This window comes from Chiloscyllium punctatum, chromosome 28 (genome assembly GCF_047496795.1).
Source record: "Chiloscyllium punctatum isolate Juve2018m chromosome 28, sChiPun1.3, whole genome shotgun sequence".
Lineage (NCBI taxonomy): Eukaryota > Metazoa > Chordata > Chondrichthyes > Orectolobiformes > Hemiscylliidae > Chiloscyllium > Chiloscyllium punctatum.
The window spans coordinates 1,324,894-1,334,975 of record NC_092766.1 but is presented as its reverse complement, the minus strand read 5'-3'; the positions used below and the strand labels follow the sequence as shown (position 1 = coordinate 1,334,975).

Genomic DNA, 10,082 nt, shown 5'->3' with positions numbered 1-10,082 from the left:
GGGACATTGCCGTTGTACCCGTTGCTATGATATTCCCCGGTTCTGTACCAAAGGGTTTATTCCTCAAAGAAGTGTCGAAGTGATCCTGGGCTCAGTGTGGGCCTACCCTGGGGTTGGTTACCAAACACACCATGAGAGAAAGAGAGAGAGAGGGACAGGGAAAGAGAGATCTCCTTCACTGGCAGATCTGTGCTATGGCCTGTTTCCCTGGAGCAGTTCCCATTGCCGTGTGTGAGACTGCCTGCAGGGGTTGGGCGGGGATTGGGTGAGGGAGAATGTTCGTCGTGAGGGTGTCCCCTGAGCCCCTAGCAACCCTCCGCCCTCTCTCCTACCGTGCTAAACTGAAGGCGTCATCGATGAGCTGGGCCCGGTTTACCACTGGGATCGCCTGTGGGGAGAAAAGCAGAATGTGAACCTCGCGCTTACAGGCCTCTTTCCTGAGTAGGCCTCACTCACTGGCACAATCTGAGCCCTCACTGAGAGGCAAGGCTCACAGTGGAGCGTTTTGGTTAGGAGGCCTCACAGGAATAAAGGCCTCATATAGAACTGAAAACGTAAAGGCCTCACGGAGAACAGGCTTGGAGAGAAGGTTTCATGGGAGGACTGGCCTACCTGGAGACCTTGCGGTGGACAGGCTGTCAGAGACTGCACAAAGCCCTGCCTGGCAGGAGGCCTCAAAACTGGTAAAATTAACAGCACTGCTTAGATACAGTGGTCAAATCAGGACAGAATGGGCTGTTCATCAGTTTTACAGCTATCCCCTTCCGGGTCATGGCTTATGATGAGGATAGGCCGAGAAACAAGGCTTAAGTTTGACGACAGACCTAGATCGGAGGTCTCAAAGTGAGGATGGGCCGAGATAAGAGGCCTCACTGTGAGGATGGGTCAGGAAAGAAGGCCTCGATGTGAGGACGGGCCTAGATAAGAGGCCTCAATGTGTGAGGACGGGCCGAAATTGGAGAAAGGGAAAGAGAGGAGGAAGCGAGGAAATGATCAAAGAGGCAGGAAAGGGAAGAAGAGAATGGAGAGGCAGATGGAGGGGCGGAAAGGGAGAGGAGGGATCAAGGGACTCCCCCTAGGGCTGGAGGCAATGAAATGAAGTGACGTCGTGTATTTAATGTCGGGTTAATCGCTTCTCTCGGTGACTGGAGCCAAGGGTTGTGCGATGCAGCTCACTACCACTTTGAACACATTAGGAGAGGCACTGTGAGGGTGGGGACGGGCACACCAGTCCACACCACCCCTCTCCCCATCCCCACACAGACCTGAGCTTCAAATCCAGGCCCCACCCTGAGTTAGTGAAATCGGTGGGTGGTGTCAGCGAAGTGTCATTGACCAGTAGGCCTCAGGCCTGAGCAGGTCAGAGGTTGTGCCAGCTATGTATCTTGGAATGGGAGGGGGGTGGGGGTGGGAACAGGAGTTGGTGGGGATGGGGGTAAACCAGCTCAGGATCTGTGTCGATGCCTCCCATAGCCAAACTGCTCACTGACCCTCACCAGCAAGACAGAACACAGTTGAAAGTCCGGCCAAGCAAGGTCAGGTGGTGGGCAATCAGTTCCTTCCGGAACATTCAGCCAAGCCCTGGGGGGACCTTCTGAGAGGGTCGGGAACGAAGCTATTACAGGTGACCCCTCTTCTCCACTTGGCCCCCTCTCTCTCTCTCTGAACCCCAGATCATTCTGAAATCCCGGATCGACAACCAAATCCTGAACCCTGAACCCTGAACCTTCGACCCCAACATCCCAATCCTCACACTGCACATACCTCACTCCACTCGCTCCCAACCAATACTAAACCCCAACCATTCCCTCATAACCCATTACACCAGCCAGGCTTCAGTTCCCTGGAATTTCGAAGGGTGGGACTCTGAATATAACAGGCCCGAGGAGGGGGACTGAATAGCCTCCTGTTCCTGTGTAACAGGCTGGAGGAGGGGTCCTCCTGTTGTTCCTACACTAACCTCCCCAAATCCCTGTTTATGAGCCTGTGTTATACAAACTCCACACCTCTGGGACACTCGGACCAACCAACCCAACCACCCCGTGGCTCAACATTTCAACTCCCCCTCCCACTCCACCAAGGACATGCAGGTCCTTGGACTCCTCCATCGCCAGACCATAGCAACATGACGGCTGGATGAAGAGCGCCTCATCTTCCGCCTAGGAAACCTCCAACCACAAGGGATGAACTCAGATTTCTCCAGTTTCCTCATTTCCCCTCCCCCCACCTTGTCTCAGTCAAATCCCTCGAACTCAGCACCGCCTTCCTAACCTGCAATCTTCTTCCTGTCCTCTCCGCCCCCATTCCCACTCCGGCCTATCACCCCCACTCCGGCCTATCACCCTCACCTTGACCTCCCTCCACCTATTGCATTCCCAACGCCCCTCCCCCAAGTCCCTCCTTCCCTACCTTTTATCTTAGCCTGCTGGACACACTTTCCTCATTCCTGAAGAAGGACTCATGCCCGAAACGTCGATTCTCCTGCCCCTCGGATGCTGCCTGACCTGCTGCGCTTTTCCAGCAACACATTTTCAGCTCCAAACTCTGTCAGCCCCAGGGAGAAGGACATATCCCAGGGGATCCCCAACAGTCCGCCCGATCCCAAGAATCCCGGAAGAGCTACTTACGTCCCGGTTCCTCATCAATTGGATCAGGAGCTTATCCCAATTGTCATTGTCATAGCTGACCCTGAACAGTCCGACTCTGTTCATATTCGCCAAGATCCAGCTCTGATCTCTCACCCACATCTCCGGCACATATACCTCTAAGGGACAACAAACACTGGGTTAGATACTGAGGAAAGCTCCCTCTACACTGTCCACCCCATCCCAGGGACAGGGACAGCACGGGGTTAGATACAGAGGAAAGCTCCCTCTATACTGTCCACCCCATCCCAGGGATAGGGACAGCACGGGGTTAGATACTGAGGAAAGCTCCCTCTATACTGTCCACCCCATCCCAGGGACAGGGACAGCACGGGGTTAGATACAGAGGAAAGCTCCCTCTACACTGTCCCCCCATCCCAGGGACAGGGACAGCATAGGGTTAGATACAGGGTAAAGCTCCCTCTACACTATCCACCCATCCCAGGGACAGGGCCAGCACGGGGTTAGATACAGAGTAAAGCTCCTTCTACACTGTCCCCCCCATCCCAGGGACAGGGACAGCATGGGGTTAGATACAGAGTAAAGCTCTCTCTACACTATACCCCCATCCAGGGACAGCACAGGGTTAGATACAGAGTAAAGCTCCCTCTACACTGTCCCCCCCATCCCAGGGACAGGGACAGCACGGGGTTAGATACAGAGTAAAGCTCCTTCTACACTGTCTCCCCCTATCCCAGGGACAGGGACAGCATAGGGTTAGATACAGAGTAAAGATCCCTCTACACTGTCCCCCCCATCCCAGGGACAGGGACAGCACGGGGTTAGATACAGAGTAAAGCTCTCTCTACACTGTCCCCCTCCCCCTGTGTTTGGATCACGGGTCAGCGGAAATTCCTGAGGGAGGGGGATAGAGGGAGCCTGTCGTACCTCTGGTGCTGCTGATCCACTGGGTGGGCTGGGCAGTGGTGTTTTTCTGCCAGGTTATCGGGATGTACCACGTGTAGCTGAGAAAAGAAAGAGAGAGAGAGAGAGAGACGTAGCCTGTTGGTCTCTGCACCGTGTCACACACACACATTCCCAATCCAACCCAACGCATATTCCCCCAACCCATCGCCCTCCACCCACAACACTACCCACAGTCTCAGAAAGCTCCCAGTCATACCCTATTCCACACCGTCATTCCCCTCGGAGAGATAGAATTCCTCCTTGTCTCTGTTTCCAAGATGGTCACCCCCCCCGCCCCCGCCCTGTTTCTAGACTCCCACTCCCCAGGGGGTAACACTGACCTCATGCTATCAGGTACACGCTACTCAATCTTCACCTTCCAAACTCCCCAACCTCTCCCTCATCAGACAGTCCCCTCCATCCCCGGGATTGGCCGAGTGGACTTCTCTGGATGGACTCCGATGTCACGAAGTGGCAAGATCGGCAGAGCCCACTCCCTCAGCGCTGACCCACCGACAATGCCTGCTCCCTCAGCGCTGACCCTCTGACAGTGCCCACTCCCTCAGCGCTGACCCTCCGACAATGCCCGCTCCCTCAGCGCTGACCCTCTGACAGTGCCCGCTCCCTCAGCGCTGACCCACTGACAATGCCTGCTCCCTCAGCGCTGACCCTCTGACAGTGCCCACTCCCTCAGCGCTGACCCTCCGACAATGCCCGCTCCCTCAGCGCTGACCCTCCGACAATGCCCACTCCCTCAGCGCTGACCCTCCGACAGTGCCTACTCCCTCAGCGCTGACCCTCCGACAGTGCCCGCTCCCTCAGCGCTGACCCTCCGACAGTGCCCGCTCCCTCAGCACTGACCCTCCTACAGTGCCCACTCCCTCAGCACTGACCCTCCTACACTGCCCGCTCCCTCAGCACTGACCCTCCGACAGTGCCCGCTCCCTCAGCGCTGACCCTCCGACAGTGCCCGCTCCCTCAGCATTGACCCTCCTACAGCACCCACTCCCTCAGCACTGACCCTCTGACAGTGCCCACTCCCTCAGCACTGACCCTCCGACAGCGCCCACTCCCTCAGAGCTGACCCTCCCACAGCGCCCACTCCCTCAGCGCTGACCCTCCGACAGTGCCCGCTCCCTCAGCGCTGACCCTCCTACAGCACCCACTCCCTCAGCACTGACCCTCTGACAGTGCCCACTCCCTCAGCACTGACCCTCCGACAGCGCCCACTCCCTCAGAGCTGACCCTCCCACAGCGCCCACTCCCTCAGCACTGACCCTCCGACAGTGCCCACTCCCTCAGCACTGACCCTCCGACAGTGCCCGCTCCCTCAGCATTGACCCTCCTACAGCACCCACTCCCTCAGCACTGACCCTCTGACAGTGCCCACTCCCTCAGCACTGACCCTCCGACAGCGCCCACTCCCTCAGAGCTGACCCTCCAACAGTGCGACCATTGCAGAATGGAGAATTGAAGTTGTGGCCTTTTGAGCGGGAGAGGTGAGGGGTGGGAGCTGATTTGTGGGAGGGGGGGGGGGGGCCTGTCACCGAAACCAGTTTCAACCTGTTTGTTTCGTCATTCACCTGTTCGAGGAAGAGGCCAATCAGCCCATCGATGCCATACTAGCCCTTTGGAGTCATATGTCCTTTATTCCCATGGGTCCCAGGCAAACTGTTCCCCCATGAGGTCAGCCATGGTTGTGGCGGCCATATTGGATGGTTGTCCTGTCAAGCTCAGAGCGGGAAACAGAGACTCAAGAGGGGTGTTGCGACTCAGGAGGGGTGTTGCCCCAGACCCTGCCCTGAGTACCCCCTACCCTGCACCTTCTCGTCCCTCGAACTCACCCATACGGTGAGGTCCTGGTGACGTTGGTTAGGTGGTCCACCAGGAAGTGTTGCTGCGTGACCAAGCCCGAACTGGTGTTGATGGTAACTACTGGGTAGCCCATCTGTAATGTCCATGTGTCCAAGATGGACGCCAGGTTGCTAGGCAACTGCACCATCTTCTGGTTGTCCAGGGCCTGGGCACATCAGGGAGCAGAGGGAGGAAACGGGCTCTCGTCAGGTGGTCTACAAGAATCCCCCTCCAACCCTTGCCACCCCACCCCCCAAGAATCTTCTATAACCACCAAACCGCTCTCCAGACTAGCCCCCAGCCACCCCAAAAGGGCCGAATGGTCTCCCTTTACTCCTCATTTTCCTTTCGCCTCAGTCTCTTCGCACGTTCCCACATCCACACCCCTCCCCACAGCACGGACAGACTCTTCGGTCCAACCCATCCATGCTGACCCAGATATCCCAACCCAATCTAGTCCCAGCTGCCAGCCCTTGGCCCATATCCCCCCAAACCCTTCCTATTCATGTCCCCATCCAGATGCCTTTTAAATGCTGTCATTGTACCAGCCTCCACCACTTCCTCTGGCAGCTCATTCCATACACGTACCACCCTCTGGGTGAAAAAGTTGCCCCTCAGGTCCCTTTCCCCTCTCACCCTAAACCTATGCCCCTCTAGTTCTGGACTCCCCTATGCTGGGAGAAAAGACTTTGCCTATTTACCCTATCCTGCCCCTCATGATTTTATAAACCTCTATAAGGTCACCCCTCAGCCTCCGACGCTCCAGGGATAACAGCCCCAGCCTGTTCAGCCTCTCCCTGTAGCTCAACCCCCCCAACATCCTTGTCAATCTTTCCTGAACCCTTTCAAGTTTCACAACATCCTTCCGATAGCAGGGAGACATTCTTTAAATTATTCCGTGTGTAAAAGTAAAGCACAAAAATAAAATCTCTGCAGCCAAAACTATGCAGGGAGACAGGCAAAATCCACTGCATCAGTGTCCATCTCTGCTCATTTCAAATACAGAGGTAGGTGGGTAGAATGATAACATCATATAATACAAAGTAATAAATAAATGTGAATTTGTATTTAAATTCCCATTTAATCACACCGCCCCCCCCCCCCAACACTCCCTGTGAGAGAGAATGTACCCAGCATCCCCCCTCCCACCGTCCTATTTTTTTTTAGATTAGACTTACAGTGTGGAAACAGGCCCTTCGGCCCAACAAGTCCACACCGCCCCGCCGAAGCGCAGCCCACCCATTCCCCTACATTTACCCCTTACCTAACACTACGGGCAATTTAGCATGGCCAATTCACCTGACCTGCACATCTTTGGACTGTGGGAGGAAACCGGAGCACCCGGAGGAAACCTACGCAGACACGGGGAGAACGTGCAAACTCTCTCTCTCTCTCTCTCTCTCTCTCTCTCTCTCCACTCTGAAGCTCCTCGTCCCTTGTTGAGGGATCCCAAACAGGTGTCCCGAGCGTGAGGCAGCCAACAACGTCAAGATAGACTTGATAACAGGAGGCCATGTGCTCATGGCCTAGAGTTAGGCTTCACGTTCCCGAGCAGCCTACACCGTTGTGGGTGTGGTTGGGGGTGGGGCACCTAGAGTTAGGCTTCCCATTCCCAAGTGGCCTACTCTATTGTTGGGGGAGGGGGCTAGATTCAGGCTCTACATTCCCAAGGGGCCTACTCTGTTGTGGAAAGAGGGTTGGGGAGCAAGAGTTAGGCTTCACATCCTCAAGTGGCCTGTTCTGTTTTTTTGGCGGAAGGGCGTGAGAAGGTGAGCTGGAGTTAAGCTTCACGTTCCCAAGTGGCCTACTCCAGTGTGGAGGGGGATAGGGGGAATGGTTGAGTTAGGCTTCACGTTCCTGAGCGGCCTACTTTGTTGTGAGGTGTGGGGGGCCTAGAGTTAGGCTTTACATTCCAGAGTGGCCTAGTCTGTTGTGGATGGAGGGGTGGGGGTGGGGGTCTAGAGTTAGGTTTCACATTCCTGAATGGCCTACTCAGTTGTTTGGGGGGTGTGGTGGGTAGTTGGGGGTTAGGGTTAGGTTTTACGTTCACGAGTGGCCTACTCCATTGTGGATGGGAGAGTGGGGGCGCGAGAGTTAGGCTTCATGTTCCGAGCGGCCTACTCCATTGTGGATGGGAGAGTGGGGGCCCGAGAGTTAGGCTTCATGTTCCGAGCGGCCTACTCCATTGTGGATGGGAGGGTGGGGGCGCGAGAGTTAGGCTTCATGTTCCGAGCGGCCTACTCCATTGTGGATGGGAGGGTGGGGGCGCGAGAGTTAGGCTTCATGTTCCGAGCGGCCTACTCCATTGTGGATGGGAGGGTGGGGCCGCGAGAGTTAGGCTTCATGTTCCTAGCGGCCTACTCCATTGTGGATGGGAGGGTGGGGGTGCGAGAGTTAGGCTTCATGTTCCGAGCGGCCTACTCCATTGTGGATGGGAGGGTGGGGGTGCGAGAGTTAGGCTTCATGTTCCGAGCGGCCTACTCCATTGTGGATGGGAGGGTGGGGGTGCGAGAGTTAGGCTTCATGTTCCGAGCGGCCTACTCCATTGTGGATGGGAGGGTGGGGGTGCGAGAGTTAGTCTTCATGTTCCGAGCGGCCTACTCCATTGTGGATGGGAGGGTGGGGGTGCGAGAGTTAGGCTTCATGTTCCGAGCGGCCTACTCCATTGTGGATGGGAGAGTGGGGGCCCGAGAGTTAGGCTTCATGTTCCGAGTGGCCTACTCCATTGTGAATGGGAGAGTGGGGCCCCGAGAGTTAGGCTTCATGTTCCGAGCGGCCTACTCCATTGTGGATGGGAGGGTGGGGGCCGGAGAGTTAGGCTTCATGTTCCGAGTGGCCTACTCCATTGTGGATGGGAGAGTGGGGCCCCGAGAGTTAGGCTTCATGTTCCAAGCAGCCTACTCCATTATGGATGGGAGAGTGGGGCCCCGAGAGTTAGGCTTCATGTTCCGAGTGGCCTACTCCATTGTGGATGGGAGAGTGGGGCCCCAAGAGTTAGGCTTCATGTTCCGAGCAGCCTACTCCATTATGGATGGGAGAGTGGGGCCCCGAGAGTTAGGCTTCATGTTCCTAGCGGCCTACTCCATTGTGGATGGGAAGGTGGGGGCGTGAGAGTTAGGCTTCATGTTCCGAGTGGCCTACTCCATTGTGGATGGGAGAGTGGGGCCCCGAGAGTTAGGCTTCATGTTCCTAGCGGCCTACTCCATTGTGGATGGGAAGGTGGGGGCCCGAGAGTTAGGCTTCATGTTCCAAGCCGCCTACTCCATTGTGGATGGGAAGGTGGGGGCCCGAGAGTTAGGCTTCATGTTCCAAGCCGCCTACTCCATTGTGGATGGGAGAGTGGGGGCGCGAGAGTTAGGCTTCATGTTCCGAGCGGCCTACTCCATTGTGGATGGGAGAGTGGGGCCCCGAGAGTTAGGCTTCATGTTCCAAGCGGCCTACTCCACTGTGGATGGGAGAGTGGGGGCCCGAGAGTTAGGCTTCATGTTCCGAGCGGCCTACTCCACTGTGGATGGGAGGGTGGGGGTGCGAGAGTTAGGCTTCATGTTCCAAGCCGCCTACTCCATTGTGGATGGGAGAGTGGGGGCGCGAGAGTTAGGCTTCATGTTCCGAGTGGCCTACTCCATTGTGGATGGGAGAGTGGGGCCCCGAGAGTTAGGCTTCATGTTCCGAGCGGCCTACGCCGTTGTGGATGGGAGGGTGGGGGCGCGAGAGTTAGGCTTCATGTTCCGAGTGGCCTACTCCATTGTGGATGGGAGAGTGGGGCCCCGAGAGTTAGGCTTCATGTTCCGAGCGGCCTACTCCATTGTGGATGGGAGGGTGGGGGCGCAAGAGTTAGGCTTCATGTTCCGAGCGGCCTACTCCATTGTGGATGGGAGGGTGGGGGTGCGAGAGTTAGGCTTCATGTTCCTAGCGGCCTACTCCATTGTGGATGGGAGAGTGGGGGCCCGAGAGTTAGGCTTCATGTTCCGAGCGGCCTACGCCGTTGTGGAAGGTTTGGGGGGGATTTGGAGGGGGTATTGGAGGGGTGGTGGTGGCAGTTTACCTGTTGCAGGTGGGTGCGGAGGTCGGTGTAGTTGGCAGTTCGGAAGCTGAACTCCCTCAGGTAGCCCTGTCAGAGCAGGAGGCGTTAGGTGAGAAGCAGCTCGGACCAAGAGGCGCAGAGACCACCCGGCCCGCGAGGGTGTCGGTCTTACCGTCAGGCCGTGCAGAAACAGCTCCTCGGTCATGAAGCTCGAGACCATTCGAAGGACGGAGGCTCCCTATCGGGAAGGAGATATCAGAGGTGATGAGACAAGAACCATTTCACAGGATGTTCCCATTGTAGGTGCACTGTCAGAGGGTCAGCGCTGAGGGAGCGGGCACTGTCAGAGGGTCAGCGCTGAGGGAGCGGGCACTGTTAGAGGGTCAGCGCTGAGGGAGCGGGCACTGTTGGAGGGTATGTGCTGAGGGAGCGGGCACTGTCAGAGGGTCAGCGCTGAGGGAGTGAGTGCTGTCGGAGGGTCAGTGCTGAGGGAGCGGGTGCTGTCGGAGGGTCAGTGTGGAGGGAGCGGGCACTGTCGGAGGTTCAGTGCTGAGAGAGTGGGTGCTGTCGGAGGGTCAGCGCTGAGGGAGTGGGCACTGTAAGATGGTCAGTGCTGAGGGAGCGGGCACTGTTTGAGGGTCAGGGGTGAGGGA

At 56.8% G+C, this 10,082-nt stretch overlaps 1 protein-coding gene across 1 annotated transcript in view; it reads right to left on the bottom strand.

Annotated features, from left to right (window-relative positions):
• Positions 1-301: 301 nt before the first annotated feature.
• Positions 302-10,082, bottom strand: part of LOC140453871 (aminopeptidase Ey-like) — a 56,422-nt gene continuing 46,641 nt past the window's right edge. The window contains exons 9-14 of the mRNA XM_072548731.1: positions 9,602-9,667; positions 9,451-9,516; positions 5,396-5,571; positions 3,534-3,610; positions 2,628-2,764; positions 302-388 (exon numbers count right to left, since the gene is read on the bottom strand). Coding sequence (XP_072404832.1) covers positions 329-388; positions 2,628-2,764; positions 3,534-3,610; positions 5,396-5,571; positions 9,451-9,516; positions 9,602-9,667 — 582 coding nt within the window. The 3' untranslated portion in view covers positions 302-328. The remainder of the gene's footprint in view (positions 389-2,627; positions 2,765-3,533; positions 3,611-5,395; positions 5,572-9,450; positions 9,517-9,601; positions 9,668-10,082) is intronic.